This window comes from Panthera tigris, chromosome B3, assembly GCF_018350195.1.
Source record: "Panthera tigris isolate Pti1 chromosome B3, P.tigris_Pti1_mat1.1, whole genome shotgun sequence".
NCBI lineage: Eukaryota > Metazoa > Chordata > Mammalia > Carnivora > Felidae > Panthera > Panthera tigris.
Window position 1 is genome coordinate 21,359,584 of NC_056665.1, and position 19,351 is coordinate 21,378,934.

Below are 19,351 nucleotides of genomic sequence, written 5' to 3' on the forward strand. Positions count from 1 at the left end.
TAAGATACTAATAATTTTTTTAAATCTTCCAGCTGGTGGAAGTTAAAGGCCCCAACGATCGTCTTTCACACAAGCAAATGGTCTGGTTGCACGAACTGCAGAAGTTGGGGGCCGAAGTAGAAGTCTGCCACGTGGTTGCAGTTGGAGCTAAGAGCAAAGGTCTGAACTAAGAGCTATGGAATTGGGAATATCTGGTTACACCTGGATTGAAGATTTTCAAAAGCATAAAGCATTCTTACATTTTATTTAACTTTGATTTTGTCAATAATAAACCTGAGAGTATAAGACTCATCATTGTACAGTATCTGTGTATTTGGTCTTGGCCTGAATGTACTCACTGATTACACATAGCAGGTAATGAACTTTCTAAAAGGTCAGAACCAGCATGCCTGGTGGCTCAGTTGATTGAGTGTCCAACTCTTGATCCCATTTCAGGTCATGATCCCAGGGCCGTGGGATTTTAGCCTTCCCTCAGGCTCCACAGGGTTCTCTCTCACTCCTTCTACCCCTCCCCTCTCAAAATAAAAAATAAATGATAAAAAAATCAATAAAAAATAAAAAAGGAAAAATACAGAACCTTCGTGTTGGCCATCTCAGGAAATAGATGCATTTATGTTATTACACTAGACTTGCAAAAATGCTGTTAAAGATTCAAACAATGGGATGTTTCACAGCTTTTGGTCTTTTATAAAAGTAGCCTATAGTGTTCCTAATAAGTATGTGGGTGAACTGAATTTAAGGTTTCCTATAATGCCCAGATACACTCAGCTATTTAACATTCTTGTTTTAGGATTATCTAAAAAGGGTACAAACAATTGAAATTCTGATTTCTCTGGGAATTAAAAAAATTCTCATTAAATTCCTTAACTTAAAAGATCTGTCAAGGCCTACTCTTACTAATTGGGCCTAGATCACCAAAGGTATTAACAGTCTATCAAAGACAGTTGTCCTTTTTCATCTTTCTCCTTGGAAACATCCCTAATGACTAGGTGAGGGGCAATTTTCTACATACAGTATCATTGGAACAGGGCTGTTTATCACTGTTGGGAGAGCCTTAGGTGGAGGAAAGTGTATGGTAGGAAGGCAGCTTACCAGAACAGTAAGACCAGGAGTCAGGGACGGAGATCCCAGTCTCCCCACAGACTAATTTTGAGATCTTCTTAGGGAAATGTTACCTCCTCGAGTTTGGCAATTTTTTAAAACTTTTCTTTATTTTGAGAGAGAGGCAGCACAAGCAGGGGAGGGGCAGGGAGAGAGGGAGAGAGAATCTCAAGCAGGCTCCCCACGGTCAGCACAGAGCTTGACACAGGGCTGTAACTCATGAACCTGAGATCATGACCTGAGCCAATATTAAGAGACACTTAGGCTGAGCCACCCAGATGCCCCGAGCTTGGTAATTTATTGAGTGGAAGGACAAGTTAGGGCATAGTCCATTAATACCCAGATGGCCTTAACCACAGCCAGTTCTAATCAATGCTGAAAATGTTAACTGATCACAACCTTGCTTGAGAGCAAAGAAGTTGGATGACACCCCCACAAGTGTGGCTGGAAGAAAATGCCTTCGCTTCTTCAATCACTATGTTCTTGTAGATTTCACATCGATAACTACAACAACCAATTTCTGTGGAAATTTTATTTAGCAGTCAAAATTTCCTTCACATTCATCACTGTTGAACAAGAGCTCTCATCTTCCTGCTCATCCTACTTTAACTCAGGTCGTAATTTTAGGCACAAAGGTTTTAGTTTTCTCTCAAAATCAAGTTCTACTTGAGGTTACTGCTATAGCAAGCAGATTTTGTTGAAGGTATGTTGACTAGTTTTCACCCTCTGTTAGCACACATTAATATACTTTTCTTAAATAAAGTTAAGACATTTTTGGTTTTAAAACTGGTTTCCATCATAAAATAACAGTAAGACATTGTACATCTTTAAGTTCAGTACTAGAAAGTCCCAAGCTGTCTGGAGCCCGTGCGGTGCCCCTCGGCACAGACTTCGCTCGCGGGGCTGTGGGGCTGGAGAGTGTGAAGCGCTCTTTGGTGCAGCATCCGTAACCACACGGAGGACTTCGGTCACCACCACATCCTTTTTGCTAGCAGAGGTGCCAGGCAGCTTTAGAATGGCCAGGACTTAAAGCTGTTATAGTTGTTTTTCATATTATGCATAAGTTGTGGCACAATAATCATGATAGAACAACCATCCAGCAAAAATAAAACTAAAAACCATATTTTACTACATTTGATTATCATACAAAAATATGCACATTTTCTATTTTAAGACGGTATGTTAATAGTACCTAATCTTTTTTAAACTTGTAAAAAAAATCACTAAAGGAGTTGAAATAAATGTGTGAGGGAAGAGAATTAGAAATAAATGCTCAACAACCACTCCCAGACCCCCCCCCCCCCCCGCCAATTTAGAATTATTTGTAATAATAAAAAGGCAGTTTAATCAAAGAGGGAGAATTATCACACTTTCAATAGCAGGATATGCTGTGGGACTTTAAGGGGATTGAGACCGGTTTCCAATCAAGTAGTATAAAATGTTTAATGGCAATAGTGCTATTTATTTATATAAGGTGAAAAAAGCCCTTATTTTCTAGGCAACAAGCTGAAAAAACTGGGTTGATCCAGAAGACAAATTTCCTAAGACACTGTGTAAGAACTTCTGTCCCTTTAGGTCCAGAGACATCAACTTTAAAAAGGAAAATAATTCAGACATTTTGAAACAGCTATTCATTACACATAAAGGTAAAACACGCTTTGAAAAAACTTGTTTTAGAAGCTAGCCACTTCACTATAAAACTTTTCTAAAGCTTAAGATGGCAGTTTAAGAAACAGCCCAATCTGAAAACATCCATCCTGTAAACAGGGAACAGGGTGGGCAGAGGAGGAGGGGGATGGTGCTGACCGCCAGTCGCCCTAACAAGCTTCAGCTCCGACCCCACAGCTTTGGCTGGGTTCCCGCCACAGTCTGACGCAGAACACACCTTCTCCCTGTCAATACCGCTGTCAGAGGTCGGGGGCGGGGGGAGGGGAGGGTTTTCCCTCAATATTAAAATGGCAGTATTTTGAGAGAAGTACACTTTATTTCTCCTGTTGGCTAAACCTAACCACTAAGAACTGTGTGGGCGGGAGGAGGGACCTCTGTGCAGGTGACCCGACTCATTAGTTATTTCCAAGGTAAAGTGCCAACAACAGTTTACCAGACTGGAAATACGGGCAGCAAACACCCAAATCCCTCTCAACAGCCCTCTGTTTTGGAGGGTGGGCTTCGGTGCCGACAGCAATGGCTCCTGCCGCTGTCACACCCACACCGACCACCCCACAGGCCCGCTGTGTCCTCGCTGACTTTCAGAGGAAAGGAAATGTGGTTTGGGGGACTCCTGGCTATTGGTATGAAGCTCAGCAGTGACAAGCCCATTACCAATATGTAGGTTAACACCCTGATTTTAAAAACTGAAAACTGTGTTTTACTTTGTGTTATGCATACCTCAATGTCAAAGGCACTTCTAAGTTTATATTATCTATAGCAAATGCTTTTAAAGTCAGCAGTGCATATCATTTTAAAGTTAGTCCTGGGAAGTTAACAGCAAACTCATGGTTTTAAAACACAGTGATCTACGGTCCCAAACAAGGTGATCTAAAATAAATAATAGCCTTGGAACACTGAACCCTCAGGTGAGTTCAATTAGAATAGAAAGTGACCAGAAAAATACATTGATACCTATTAGAGCTGACCGGATGCTCTTGAAAATAGACTAAATGTTAATTTCTTAACTTTCCTGACCTCTGTTTCTTTGGGGTGCCAGGCTGAGGATCAGGCAACCTTTAGTGGCTGGTGGGAGAAAGTGGATGCAGACAAAATAAACGTCACAGACAAAACCTGATTTGTTTGCTCACAGTAGTAAAAATAGGAGAATGTCTGCCTACAGATCACCCGAAACTGGGCCAGACTGAAAATGACAGAAAGAGGACATAAAAAAGAAAAGGTCTTTTAAAAAAGAATTGTGAGGAAGTGTTAACTCGACTTGTTTTTAAATATTAGTGCAAATTTCAACTATTATTCCGACACGTAAAATTTTTAGAGCCTCTGATGCCTAGGTTAGCAATTCTGATTCAGAGGAAGCCGGTTTATGGCTCCCCTCAAAACGTTCAGAAAACGGGTGTGTTAGTCTTCGTTTGCTAGCGTCTCGGTAGATAACCAGATTTTGGCCCCACTCAAGAACTTGCTCAGCGGCGTTCCCGAAATGCTCCGCCGGCAAAGGTTGCCCACGGGAGAGAAGGGGAACGATGAAGACAGGAACTCTGGCGTCCCCGCCGCCTGTGGGCCGCCCACCCGGAAGTACATCCGGCTCTGGTCAGGCTCCGGGCAGCGGGCCTCCGGAGGGCCGGCCCGGTGCTGCTGCAGCGTCCTGCGGAGCACGTCCACCTCGTCGGCCAGCAAGGACAGCCTGTGGAAGGCGGTGATGAAGCCCCCCAGGCTGATCTGGGCTTCGGGGACCCAGCGGAAGTAGCACAGCTTCCAGAGTTTGATGTGCGTCCCGGAGACGTGCGGCAGAAGGGCGCCATGCAGGTCCACCGGCCGGGAGAACCACTCTCGGAGATACTGCTCTGCGCCACGGGCCTGGTCGCCGGGCTGTGGAAGCGGCTCCGGCTTTCCTTTCAGGATCAGGGAGTTTCGCCTTGGCACCAGGTCCTGGTCGGTGACGATCCCGTTCTTCAAGGAAGTTGGCATTCCCCTCAGTGTGGAGCTGTAGCCTTTCTGGAAGGAGAGCGACCTCAGCGTTACCTCCCTGGAGCCTCCCCCTTTGCATAGACAGGAAAGGCCCAGGGGCAAATATTCACTGGGTGTGGGGACAAAATGGGGGAATGGCGGTCATAACATTCTGTCCCTTCCCTTGCAACCCTCCTCCTGATCCTCTTCCACCTGAGTCCCATTAGCTAGCAATGGGCTCTGCCTAGGGCATTAGCGCTGGCCTGCGACCTGGCAGGGAGGGGATACCTCCTGTTCATCATTCTGCTAAAGTGCAAATTTCTAAGACCTCTGGGTTAGGGAGAAATCTAGGATCTGGCTGATTCTAGAAAGAAAGGCAAGTGGATGGGCTTCAGGAATGGGGCCTCTCAGGCTCAGAGCTGCTATCCGCTGAATCCTACATGCTGAGCAAGCTCTGTGGACCTCAGTCACCAAGAAGAAAAGTCAGGGCATGGTCATTTCAGTTACAAAGCAAATGATTCCTCAAAATCTGCATTGGCAGTGTCAAGGGAAGTGACCTGGATCTTAATACTCTGTGTTCTGAAAATATGACCTTTGTTAGGCGTAAGCAAACACTGTGTTTTTATTGTTGGTGCGTTTTTGTAATTTACCTTTGTCCGTTTGAAAGCCTTCACAGAACCGTTCTGTACACAGGGTGTGCTCTTTCCGATGTACAAGGGGTTATGGAATAGGGTGCGATCCTTTGCTGTAAACTGAAGAGACCAGTCCCAAACTGAGGGGAATTTTAAACCCTTTTCGTCACCCAGCTGGATATTTTTGCTTATAGCAAATTCCTGCAAGATAAATATTTGAACATTTATGAGAAGATGCCAAATGATTTTCTCATATATTTTTTTTGATGAGCCAAAATCATTCCCTCACTATGGGGAATTTTCTGGACTAGAGCAACTCTAGCTCACCGGGAGCAGCATGTTTTGCTCTGAGAGAAGAGACACTCTTGGCACCTTGGATCAGAGGGACACCTCACACCCTATATGAGCAAGGAGAGCACCTTTTCTTCTGGAAGCCACCAAGGAAGCTGGACCCTCTGAGCAAGGAATATATTATTACAACAATTAAAATTTCAGGAAAGCCATACTATAAAGTCTTCAAGGTGTCCCAGTTACTTTTGTAATTGTAGCACTTTACTTTCTGAGTACGTGATACATTTACGCAACTACCTGCTGGGCACAGAACTTGGTGAGTGGATGTGTATGACAGTCTGTGCATGGTGATCACTGCCATCTATTTTATCCCATTTTCTAAGTCCACGCTCACACGTCACTTATCCAGTGACCTTCAGTATCTGAACCACACCCCAGGAGCAGGGAGGAGGGAATTCAGACCCTGTGCACACAGTCCCGGCATCTGGCCACGACCACGAAGACCACACACTGAGGCCGGGCCTCTTGCTCCCAGGAGCCTGCCTCCAGCCCACTGTGGGCTCACGCGGCCTACTGATGCAGGGCACAATGCTGCAGGGAGACAGCCCACTGCCTCTGTGTGGAGAAGGTGAGGAGCATCAAACCATGCAGCTGCACTTAGTGGCATGGAGAAAGGGGCCGTCATCCTGGCTGAGGGCCAAAGCAGGCTGGCACATCGGTTTACGTAGGTTAGTTCTCTGGAGGAAATTTCTCAAGATACCGAGTCCCTGGATGGTGGGAGAGGACTGATTCTTATTTTCTGCTCCGTACTTTTCAGTATTCTCCAAACAACCAAGAACTTGTTTGGAAATTAGGAAAAAGGCAAAAACTCATTGTTATTACTAAAGAAGCACTGTGGTCAGGACACCAGCTCCACACCACAGGTATGACCAGGTGTGACCCATGTCGTAGTGTTGACTCAGGGCCAGCAGGAAACAGATAAGCTATCTAACAGTACAGGGCATTTTACAAAATGTCCTATTGCAAACGAGTAAAACTTAACTCATTAAGCACCAAATATATTTAAAAAAAAAAAAACCTTTTTAGTTACTTGAAATTTCAAAATATATATGCATGTAGAAACAACCCATTTCCTTTAAAAAGACAGTATTAAGAGCTGTTTTAATGGCCCTTCTAGAAAAATAAACAGAAAACAGTCATCTTTTTTTATGTGAAAACTAAAAATGTTTATCTCCAAAGATCAGATTTTCCACAGAGTACCTGACCATGAGCATCTAAGGTGGCCTCAGAAGAGAAGGAAACGTCTTTATGGAAGAGACTAAGCTGAGAACAGCGGTTGTGCTAATCAGGACCTTACATCAAAAGCCATTTTCCCAGGGAGGGCAGAGGTGGCACTGATGGCCTTCAATCTGGCTGTTACATCAAATCATCAGTATGAAGTGATGAGACAAGGAGGGATCCATGCTAGTACTCGCCAGGAAAAGCTTTTGAAAAAGGCCAGGCTAAAAAAACAATACAGTATTAGAGCATGGACCAGGGAAAGTAGATGATCTACTTTTTTTTAAGTTTATTTATTTATTTTGAGAGAGCGAGCAAGAAAGACAGTGTAGATGGGAGGGGCAAAGTGCAGAGAGGGAGAAAGAGAACCACAAGCAGGCTCCTCGATGATGCGGGGCTTGAACTCATGAACCATGAGATCATGACCTGAGCCAAATCAAGAGTCAGCTGCTTACCTGACTGAGCCACCCAGGCACCCTCAGATGATATACTTTTAAAAAATATTTAACTTTTATTTCCACATCGAAAGCTATTTGTAAACTTATCTGGGCACATCCAGAGTCCAGCCTAGGAGCAGGGTGAGGAGTGAGTGTCTCTGGGGTCCAACCTGAGCTCTGCAGAGTCCTCTGCTCAGTGCCTGCTGGAGGCACTGCAGTCACTGGGACCTTAGGGCCGATGTACTGGCATTTTACATCGGATGTTCTACGTCTAACAAGGCTGATTTCCTAGCTTTGTGTACATTTTGAAGGCTCACAAGGTGTGTGTGTGCATGCATGCATGTACTAGGGGTGTGCATGGGCGTGTACACGGGGCAGTGAAGGGAGAGGAGTATGATGGGCAGGCAACACCACCAGATGCACAGCCCACAGTGAAGCTCAAGGGGCACAAACTGGATGATGCCCAGTGAACGAGGAATGAAAAGGAGCGCATCGGAGACCATTTAGTTTAGGAACAAATAGTCTCCCACACCTCAGGGCCCCAGCCTACCACCGGTCTGAGCGCAGTACTGGGAGAGGTTACATTCTATTAGGGAAGCACAGAATATAGTTTATAAAAACTTCCTTCACAAACTCCCCGATCTAAAATAAATACCCTATGGCAGTGCTAAGTTTCTCTGACCCTGAGCCCCCGGACAGCAGCCCCACTGAGACACGGCTCCCCTACTCTGAGGTAAGACCAGCTCCCCCTCCCTCCCATCTCCCTCCTCTTGTAACAAGCCCCAGGCCCCTTCCTTTTCTTTGGGATGTTCCTCATTAATAAAGGTCTCTCTATTACAATAGCCTGAATAAAAATCATCTCCTTAAATGTCTAGTGCACTTTGTCTTTCACATCCGCAATCTAGACTAATTCATTTCTTTAGCAAATAGTGAAGCATTATGCTTCACAGTTTACAGATGAGGAACCTGGGCTCACCATTCTCCCAGACCAGGGCCAGGATTCAGGTTTTCTGACCCTAGGAGGGACTCATATTATACCAGGCCACATCACCTGGACCAGGGCCTTAGTGCTGAGGCTGAGGACCGCAAGAGCTCTCCTTTCTGTTTCTCTGAATGGTTACTGCAACATTTATCAGCTATTCCCAATGTCAGTTCCAATGTGGGTGAGTCAGAACCCAGGGTTCTGGAAGGTTCTACCAGCGGCAATCAGAAGTTAGTTTCAAGTTTGGCTTGAGACCCTCCTTAGTCATGATTCTTCCTCTAGGTCAATGAACTGTGACTAGAAACTGAACATCCTACCCAACAGGACTGCTGTGTGGCATGTGGGACTGGTTCTGAGGCTACTTGGTCAGCCAGCGCCTGCCAAGAATTTGAGTCTAGCACCATGCCTATGCTTCATCTCTGAAATTCCTTCTCCACAGAACTCTTGAAGAAAATGATCTTGCTTTGTACATCTTTTATTCTAGGAAACAAAAGTCCTCAAAGAGGACCTTTTAAATTACTCATCTGGAGAGACTGAATGTCAAAATATAAATATAAAAGCACAACATTTAAGGTGGGTGTAATAATTTACATCTTTGAAATCTGTTTTAATTGTTACATATCACATTAAAAATTTTTTTTTAATTTATTTGAGAGAAAGAGAGAGAGCGCGCGCGCGCGAGAGAAACCAACCAGGGGAGGGGTGGAGAGAGAGGGAGACAGAACCTAAAGCAGGTTCCGGGCTCTGAGCTGTCAGCACAGAGCCTGACGCGGGGCTCGAACTCATGAACTGTGAGATCATGACCTGAGCCAAAGTCAGATGCTTCACCGACTGAGCCACCTAGGTGCCCCTCTTTTCTTTTAAGTAGGCTCCATGACCAAAGTGGGGCTTGAACTCACAACCTTGAGATTAAGAGTTGCATGCTCTACCGAGTAAGCCATCCAGGAGCCCTAAAAACTGCTTTATTATGAACAATGTACATCAGAGAAAAATACCTAAAATGCTCAGTCATAAAAATGAAACAGTTTCCTAGATTTTTGTAGGCATTTATGGAATTCATTCAGAAATTACAGCTTAAAATGGTAGCTTAAGACTTTTAATTTACATATTTAAATATGCGGCTAACTGTACTTCAATTCTGTATCAATAAAGTTGTAAAAGCAAAAAAGAGAAGTAGCTATCGCCACAGTATCTCTTACCGTGCTTTGTTTCACCCGCTGGTGAGGAGAGTTGAACAGGAAGGTGCCAAACAGGGAGATGTGGGTGCTGTCGTACAGTATAGCCAAGTAGGTCTCTGAGAACTCGAAGGCCGCTGGGTATTGTTCTAACAGCTGCCACGTGGCATCCAAGAACAGCAAAAATAAGGGAGACTGGCATATACAAACAGAAAATGGGATGATTTAATGTTGTCCTTCAGTTGTTCACATTTATTTCCAAACTTACTGCTTACAGTAAGGAAGAGAATAAGAGAACAGCTAAGCCTAAAACACTTGGCTCCAAAGCTAAGCCAAGGATATGCAAATAGGTGAAACCAGCTTATGTCAAACCTAAGAAGTAAGTTCAACTGTGATAAACATCACAGCCCTTACTTGTGTAGTATCATTGAAATGGCAAAGTAAAAAAACAGGCAAGTGTCACTGTATGAATGGGGGATACTAAAATATGTGACTAAGCTTATCTGGAAATAATTCTTTAGAATGCTGAAAAACAAAAACAAAAAACCAACAACTCCAAACCAAAAAACAACTTCTGTAATTAGCTTTTGGTGCACCGTGCAGGCTCAGCATCCGGAAAACTTCCCAGAGTTTCAGAAAACAGTTGGCATTAGCCTCTAGGTCACATGGTGGAGCCCCAAGTATAACAGCTGATGACAGCTATTGTATCCTGGAGTCCCAGCATCTTTTTATTTTTTTAAGTTTATTTATTTATGAGAAAGAAAGAGTGTGTGAGAGCAGGCAGGGGAGGGGCAGAGAGAGAGAGAATCCCAAGTAGGCTCCGCCCTGGCAGTACAGAGCCCACTGTGGGGCCCAAACTCACCAACCACTGAGATCATGACCTGAGCAGAAATCAAGAGTCGGACGTCACCCAGGCGCCCCTAGCATCTTTTTTTTTTCTTATGTTTATTCATTTTTGAAAGACAAAGAGAGACAGAGCACAAGCAGGGGTGGGGTGGAGGGAGAGTGGGGCACAGAATCCGAAGCAGGCTCCAGGCTCTGAGCTGTCAGCACAGACCCCGATGTGGGGCTCAAACTCAAGAACCGTGAGATCATGACTGGAGCCGAAGTCAGACACTCAACTGACTGAGCCACCCAGGTGTCCCACGCCCCCAGCATCTTTTAAGTGAAGTATTCGCTGTCGAGATTTCCTCAGATGGTAGTTTGTACTGCTCAGTCAGCCTATGCTTCTGAAACCACCATTCTGTGAGATGCCTGCAGGGCCTTTCACAGGCTCTCCTACCTCTGCACCCATGGCAGCCCCTGTGCCCAGAGCTGTTACAAAGATGTCCCTCTCAAACATCCCATTCTTAACACACGTGCCCCATTTCAAGAAAATGTGATACTCCAAAATTGATTTTCCGAAATACCTGATGTGCTCATTATTTGCTTTTCAGAGAGATAATACAGCATTTTATCAAGTAGTTCTCAACGTGGAGAAATTTAACAATTTTTTTTGGAATTTTACCTATATTATTACAATAATCTTCATAAGTACATCAATTTGGATGCTAATCCATTGGTAGTCTTGGACTAAGGAAGCAAAGAGGTGCTAAATGCAATATTTAAAAAGCCTCCTGGTCTCTTTACAGACAGAATAGCTCTTCACATGACAACGTGAATTTTGCCTTGTGTACACTTACAGACTCACAACAAGCACCGAGATTCTGTTACCTCTTTCTCCGATCGCTTTAAGTGGTTGCACCTGTCCAGGAACTGATATCCGGCCATGACCCACTCCTTCTGGATGAGACTCTGAAATCCAGTAATTGTCCTAAAATGGGGATCCAGCATCACTTGAACAAGAGAAGCTACCATACAGCTCAAGTCTCTTCCCTCCTCCTCTGTTAAGAAAAATGGAAAAGAAAATAACTACTACATAGAAAAATGCTGAGCGAGAAAGGGAAGGTCAAGTGGATACTACATTATTCTCTGCCCGAGCTACCTTCAAAATAATCCATGTGATTCCAGCAACTCTAAAATATTATAGACTTTCAGCTCAATCAGTGTTTAATGGGAAATAATCTTTTATATATGAATATTTTCCAAATAACAGAGCATATTCCTCACACTTTTTACATTTCAGTAGTTTGGGGTGGAAATCTTTCAAGAGTCCATTCTGCTTCCTAAGAACATTAATTTTACTACTGGCAATTCCACATGGTGACTCAGAAGTGAACAAGGGGAATGGGATTGTCCACCACCATGTGAAAAGGTGGCAAACATTTTCCTCCTATCTTTTATAGCTGGTGTCTTTTTCACTAATGCCAGTAATACCTGATATGAAAGCCAGCCAAAGAAATCAGACAAAAACTATACCAAGTATCCCTTATGATTAGATTGTAGAAGTCATCAACAAAATATAAGCAAATCATATTATCTCATGAATTCAAGAATTTATTCCAGGAAAACAAGGTTGGCTTAACATCTGACAAAAAGTAACACTTCATAGACATAAGTGATAAAAATAACATAATCATCTCATTAGATGCATAAAAAGCATCTATGTGATAAAAATCCAAAGTTCATTCTGGATAAACTCTCAGCAAACTAGGAACAGAAGGGTACTTCAACCTGATAAGAGTCCATGAAAACCTGTAACCAACATCATTTTTTAACGATAGCAACTCCTATAACTGAGCAATTCCTCACTTCTAAGTACCTACCCACAAGAAATAAAAAAAATATGTCCCCATGGTGACTTTTATATAAATGTTCACAGCAGCATATTCATAATAGCCATAAAATGGAAACAGCTCAATGTCTGCCAGTGGGTAAATGTATAAATAAAATGTGGTATTTACAAAGGAATACTATTCAGAAATAAAAAGGAACAAACTGCTAATACATGCTACGTGAATGAACCTCAAAAGCATGTATGTAAAATAAAAAAAGCAAGAGGCAACAGATCACATTTTGTATGATTCCATTTACACAGGACATCTCAGAAAGAGCAAATGTGGAGAAACAGAAAGCACATTAGTGGTTGTCTGGGACTGGGACACAAGTAATCTTTTTGGTGTGATAAATAATTTCTAAAATTGGACTCTGAACTCTACACTCTGTATGTGTACTAAAAATACACATTCAGAATGGGTGTATTTTATAATATGCAAGTTATACCTCAATAAACGATTTCAAAACCACGTTCTAAAAAAAAGTGTTACTAAGATGTAGGCTCAGTATCTCTTCTAACCTTTTTGTATTATACAAATCCATCAAGACATGTGCTAAGTAGGATTTTTGCAATAGGATTAGAATACCCACTGGTTGAGAGGAGAGATTACTGGATTGTGAGAGTCTGCATTTATGTGTGAATTAAATAACTCTGATGGCATCACAGTTAGGGATTACTTGAAATAGTGCATTACTATTCTTTTTTCCCCTTTAAAGGTTTTAAATATCTTTACTTTGCTAAAGTCTGTTAAATTTGACAGTTGGTAAAAATACTTTTGTAAGCTTCAGTAGTGTAGCATATTCACAAACTATGTAATGTGAAATATATTATACGATAAGGTAGGAAGTTCATGGTTTATTAAACTACATCAGTAAGCTTAGAAATTGTTAGCTGTTAAATTTACCTAACAATCATCCTTCACTTAACTGAAACATTATTATATTGTACTTTACTCCTACTAAACATTAGACAAAATTCAGAATATTGGCTATTCTTTTTTTTTTTTAATTTTTAAACTTTATTTAAATCCAAGTTAGTTAACACATAGTGTCAATTCAGTCAATTTCTTGATACCCATCTATTTCTGTAGAGTCCAATCTAGCGTGATCCAGAGGCATTTAAGTTGAAATTTTTATGAATTCGAAACGCAGCAAGATTAGACAGAAAGGATGCTCTGCCAAGACTAACACTCTGTCTGACTCTGTCAGGAGCTGCAACCCAACCCTTCCCATAATACGGGAAGAAGGTTTAACACAGGGCAGAAAACCGGACTCCTTTCTACCTGCGGTCTTTGTGGCAGAATCTGTAGTGTCCCTGATGGGTTAGCAGTAGTGTCATCTACCTGAATGCGGGCAGTCACCACGCTGGCTGGCATGGTGACCATTGTTTTCAGTAATGAATTACCTTGCAGGACTACAGAGAGACGCTTGCTTTCTAGCACATACACGAGTTCTGCTGCATGTTTAAGGAATGCCCTGAAAAGAGAAAGGGAAAAATACTGTTAAGAAAATAAAATTTCCACTATAAATATTTCTTTAAAAGTACTTGAAATCAAGCACATCTAATCTCGCGCTGTATTGTGTTCTCAATAACCTTTGCAAATTTCATCAGCATTTAAGTGACTCTCCAACAGAGTATGTTTTGATTTTTCTATCAGGGAAATTCATTAATCCTTTTATAAAAAGGGGGCTGATGTACAGGACATTCTTGAAATCTCAAAACACAGAGATGGAGAAGAGAGGAGTGGTTGCCAGGGCACAGCGATGGGGACGCAACTCTGCAGGGGCAGCATGAAGGGCCTTGCAGTGATGGAACAGTTCTGTATAGTGACTGTGGTGGGGGCTGCACGGATCCACACATGCAATAAAAACGCACATAATACCACACACATACAAAAACACATATAAATTGGTGAAATCTGAATAAGGCTTATATATTATACCACTGTCAGTTTCTTGGTTTTGATACCACATTCTAGTTATGGAAGATGTAACCACTGGGGGAAGCTACGTGAGGAGTATGTGGAGCACTGGACTGTTTGCATCTCCTATAAGTCTATAATTATTTCAAAATAAAAAGTTAAAGAAGAAAAAGGAAAGTGGTTGTACAAACCTTACATATTCTAACCACCGAGTATTTTCCAGTGAAGACAACCATTTCTCTTCAGTTTCTTCAAAAGGCTCTGCAATAAATATGGTAATATTTATCTAAAAAACATATATATGTAATATATAGGATGCATACATTTTATATATATATAAAACATATATATATATATAAAATGTATGCACACACCTTTTTAGGCTTTTTAAACTTAATTTTACATGATCAATGTCAGAGTTAAGTGATATGTCACAGTTTTTCATATTTAGTTGGCTTTAAGGAAGTATGCATTTTCACTTAATAATATAGTCATTTAAGAAGACATGTTACAGTTCTATAAAAAACAAAAAAAGCACTCCCCTGGAGGCTTTCAGGGAAGTCCTGGAGAGTCTAACCACCTCTGCCTCCTAAGAGCCAGTGGTTCCCACCTTCCTGGTCAGCCCACCCCTGGATTCTGATGCCCCCTACTCACAGCTTCCTGACTGCAAACCTCACCCTCCTTGCTTCTCTCCCCTGTTCCTGCTGCCAGCGCTGCCTCTCAGTGCACGGTTTCTGTGACAGCAGGAATGAGGGCATCTTCCTGGCAGGGCTTGCACTGTCCTGACTCAGTCCTGCGTGGCCTGTCTCAAGATGTCGCTCACCTCACAAACTCCAGGCTTTAGTAATGTTCCAATTACCAGATGGTTGATAAGAATTCATGTCACTGTGCTTTTTTAACACACCATGTCCCTCCCCAGTTCTCCTTCCAGGCAAGCACCCCCTCATCCCTGCAGAACTGCCACAATGGCTGCCTCTCCTGGCTCCCAGGTAACTAGGACTCTGTGTATACTTCAAGGAGGCCTCACTTATGCCAGAGATGCTTTCACGGGAGTCATCCCCCTGGGGAACAATGAAAGTGCCTGAGAAGCACTCATTCTAATACATGTATTAGAAATCTGAGGCCACGCAGATTACAACATGGCTCTGTTTGAAATTCATGTCAAGTCCCTTATCTTAAAACATAACTATGTGCATTAAAATCTTAGGAAGTTTGTATGGGTAGCTCACTGTTCTCCTTGGGACTTTATAGAAGTATCCTACCACACCATTTATTATTTATTTCAAAGTGGTGTAACTGTTTTTTTTTCCCTCCAAAACAAAAAAGCAGTTTAAACTCCATTTTCTAAGAGCTTCTGATACTGTCATGCAAAAGTATTTCAATGTGCCTCTACTTAAATATATCTATTTCTATATTTTCAAGGGCTATCACTTTTTCTGACATGCCTCATGCATTGGTGTTATCACCCATTCACTGTATACATATATATATATATATATATATATATATAAAATAAAAATGAAATTACCATCAACGCACAGGTGTTTAAGTTTTACAAAAGCCGCCTGTATTTCTTGGATATTGGGCAAGGTCTTATCCAAGTCTGATTTGTAAACATCACTTCTCTGTGGATGACTTTTAGTTATTGCATTACAAATCCTAATAAAGACAAAATCCTTGAGTCATTCATTCATGCCACACATATTTTTTGAAGACCTATTATGAGCCAAGGCACTATTCTCAGAGCTGGAGATAGATAAACAAGACAGGCTGGGCCTCTGCTCTCACAGGGCTTCTATTTCTGGTGGTGGTTGGGTAAATGATAAAGTAACAGGCTGTGGTGAATGCCTTGGGTGGCATAATCGAGTGAATGCAGGCTAGTTCAAGTCATGTGGTCAGAAAGGCTCTTCTGTGAAGGTAATACTGAAGCCTAAACCCAAATAACTAGAAGCCATGAAAGATCTGAGAGAAAGTGTTCTAGGCAGAGGGAAGGTAAGGGCAAAGGTCCTGTGGTGGACACAAGCTTGGCTGTGGAGAAACACAGAGAGGGCCTGAGATGGTATGTCTAAGGAGAAAGGGGCAGAGAGAGATTTGACAACAAAGAGAGCCTGTCCTACTTATGAAGAACAGGATAGCTGAAAAAATAGAACGAATCAAAACAATTCTCAGCTTAATAAAATTAAAACATTACAAGTGCCACTGGCTGTGAGGGTTCAGGACGAACTCCCACCCAGCAGTGCTGCTGGCTTCCCTCTAATAGCAGCCTCCCCCCAGCCCCCACCCTTCCTGTGCATCTAACCAGCAGACATGGCAGTGAATACTGGGCTTGGACTGTGACATGACAGGTCATTTCAAATGTGACCAAGGTAAAAAACACCCATCAGGGATTATTTGAATAATACTCCTTTTCCTTTCCTGAAGGATCATTTGAGGGTCACTTGTCAGTTATTTGCTTCAGCAAAGGTGCCTTTCTTCGGTATGGCCCTGGGGAAAAAAAACTAAGATCTGGCTGTAACAGTCACAGACTGTGATATACAACTTGAGGCTCTCTGAGCTGGTTTTCTAAGATCTGTTCCTTTGTTCCTCATTTATTTAACAAGTATTGAATAAATATTCAACATCACAGGTTGTTTCCTAGGTGCTGAATGTACAATGGTATGCAAAACATAGTCCCTTCAGCTCAAGAAGCCTATAGCCTAGTAGCAAATATAGGCAGTAATCAAACTGTAACACATACATGCAATTAAAGACTGAAGTAAGTGTTATAAAGAAAATTTAGAGAGCCATAGAGAATGTATAACTTGAGGCCTGATCTAATTTAGGAGGTGAGGGAAAGCTTATCTTCAGGAAGTGATATTTGCCATGAGAGATAAAGAACGAGGGAGTACCGAGCGGGTGGGGTGGAGAGTGCTGGAGGATAAGCATGAAGAAAGACAGCCCAGAAGGGAACAGCACTGGTGAATATCGGGAGATGGGAAAGCACAGGTAAAGGCAAAGTCCATGGTGGCCAGGGCCAGGAGCCACGGGTGTGGTAGTGGATGAGACGTGGAGGGAAGAAATGAGGGCACTCATGGTAGGGGTGTAGCTGGGGTGGACACAGTTTGTAAGGTTTCTAAAAAGTGAAGTGACAGATTTGATGATAGGCTCAACGTGGGGAAGGAAGTGAAAGAAAATGCATCCAGGATGACTCCTGGATTTCTGAGGGCAGGCTGGGAGAGTGCGCGGTGCTTGTATGCTGGAGGCTGGTTTTGGACCATATTGAGTTTAAAGGGCCTCTGAGACTTGCACGTGGAAGATGTCCCATTAGAGATAAAATCTGATGGTCACTAAAGCCACAGCCATAGGTAAACTTGTTTAGGAAAAGAAATGCAGAATGGGAAGAAGCAGTGGCCTGAAACAGATTTTAGGTAATGTCTGCAGAGGGCAGAGTACTGGTGAGGAAGAGGGGCTTCAGGAGAGTGGAAAGAAGCAGGACTCAGAGGGCTTTAGGGAGAGACTAAACAATAGTGATGCCCACTGACTGAGAAATGCCTTCTGCTCTAATGACATGGAGATTACTGGCGACTTTATAGCAGATGATGCCAAACTTGTTTGTGGTAGCTAATTAAAACTACCACTTAAGCTACGTGACTCTGTAGACCTAAGACACACCAAACTACAAGAAAGGTCTGATTTACCCTAAAGTATCTCAGCTGGAAATCACCACACATTGCAAATACGTTAAAGGCAATACTGTTATACCAAGACGTCAGCAATGTAAGATTCCCCAGTGTCTTATAAGCCAAAGAATTAAATTCTATTTAGTATAACTTAAATGTTAATTTTAATATATTCACATTTTTTTCCAAAATGGTGATTCTTGTATAGACTATATGTTACTAACTAATTAATAAAACTATGCCACTTTCTAACTATTTTCAAGTAGTCAGGAGTTTAATATATTATTTCTGACAACTAAAAATGTCTACAGCAACAATGACCATTTCTTGATACCTCTGGTCGATTTTCCTCTGCTGCAGCACATCTTTTATGAGGGCCATTCGCACGAGGGCACTGCCATTTGAGTGGCTCCAGCACCAGAACTAGGAGAGAAGCAGAGCCTTTATGTAACTGGGTAGAGAAAAAGACATCGGTATGAATGAAATCCAACAGACAGCACTTACGGGCATCCTTCTTCCAACAAAAGAATGGGAAAAGATCTTTAGATCTTGGTCGGCTAAAGAACTTGGCACTACAAAGTATTCTGGAAGGCTGGAGAGGAAAAAGCAAACCATAACATAAGAATCCTGTGCTCTAGGCAGGTAAGTGTGCTCTGAAGACTCCATATGTAATTAAACACGTTTATCCCCATTTAATGTGCACCCTACTTGGTGGCCACATGGTAGGTACCATGGAAGACAAGGTTGACCCTAGACCTCTCTTGTCTAAAACACGTGTTTTAGACGTGTGACGTTGTCAATTATCACAAAACTTATATTTAAAGCAGGGGGAAACATCCAAAGGAGAGGTCTAAAATATTCTCCAAAATGATTATTAATCAAACATGTATTCGGTTTCTGAGAAACATGCCCACCTTTGTTCTCTATGGGTAAGAATCCAAGGCACATAACACAAGACCAAACCAAACCCACAAATCTACCAAGAAGCTTTAGCTTCTGGGGTGCCTGGGTGGCTCAGTCAGTTAAGCATCTGACTCTTGGTTTCAGCTCAGGTCATGATCTCATGGTTCATGAAATCAAGCCCCGTGTTGAGCTCTAAACTGACAGTGCAGAGGGATTGGGATTCTCTCTTGGGATTCTCTCTCCCTCTCTCTCTGCCTCTCCTCTACTCACACTCTTTCTCTCTAAAAATAAATAAAGAAACTTAAAAAAAAAAAAAAAAGCTTCAGCTCCTTATCTCCCCCTTCTAACCTTTCCTGTTTCCAAAGACACGCAGACTCACTGACTGGGCAGCAATTACTAGTGCTCACTGCACTGTAAGACATCCTCCTTTCTCTCTTTTTTCATCTTTAAGATAAAATATCCATGAAAGCAGTTTATCGTTGGTTTTTTTTTTTTAAAGCTTATTTATTTATTTTTGAAAGAGAGAGATTAGAGAGCAAGTAGGGGAGCCAAAATCAAGAGTTGGACGATTAACTAACTGAGCCACCCAGGTGCCCCTCATGAAAGCATTATTAAAAACAAATATTCCATTCACCATAACTTGT

The 19,351-nt window shown here is 42.3% G+C and overlaps 2 protein-coding genes across 11 annotated transcripts in view; one reads left to right on the forward strand and one right to left on the reverse strand.

Annotated features, from left to right (window-relative positions):
- FAN1 (FANCD2 and FANCI associated nuclease 1) overlaps positions 1–291 on the forward strand; it is a 34,813-nt gene extending 34,522 nt beyond the window's left edge. For 5 of the 7 annotated variants that reach the window (XM_042988253.1, XM_042988252.1, XM_007095871.2 and 2 more), the window contains one exon: positions 33–291. In XM_042988253.1, the coding sequence (XP_042844187.1) occupies positions 33–170 (138 nt within the window). In that variant the 3' untranslated portion in view covers positions 171–291. The remainder of the gene's footprint in view (positions 1–32) is intronic. The other 2 variants (XM_042988256.1, XM_042988255.1) reach the window with 2 other exon arrangements.
- A 1,108-nt stretch (positions 292–1,399) lies between these two features.
- MTMR10 (myotubularin related protein 10) overlaps positions 1,400–19,351 on the reverse strand; it is a 55,638-nt gene continuing 37,686 nt past the window's right edge. For all 4 annotated transcript variants that reach the window (XM_007095876.3, XM_042988265.1, XM_042988263.1 and 1 more), the window contains 9 exons: positions 18,309–18,396; positions 18,139–18,227; positions 15,674–15,804; positions 14,337–14,406; positions 13,629–13,699; positions 11,222–11,391; positions 9,533–9,703; positions 5,364–5,546; positions 1,400–4,761 (listed from right to left, as the gene is read on the reverse strand). In XM_007095876.3, coding sequence (XP_007095938.2) covers positions 4,168–4,761; positions 5,364–5,546; positions 9,533–9,703; positions 11,222–11,391; positions 13,629–13,699; positions 14,337–14,406; positions 15,674–15,804; positions 18,139–18,227; positions 18,309–18,396 — 1,567 coding nt within the window. In that variant the 3' untranslated portion in view covers positions 1,400–4,167. The remainder of the gene's footprint in view (positions 4,762–5,363; positions 5,547–9,532; positions 9,704–11,221; positions 11,392–13,628; positions 13,700–14,336; positions 14,407–15,673; positions 15,805–18,138; positions 18,228–18,308; positions 18,397–19,351) is intronic.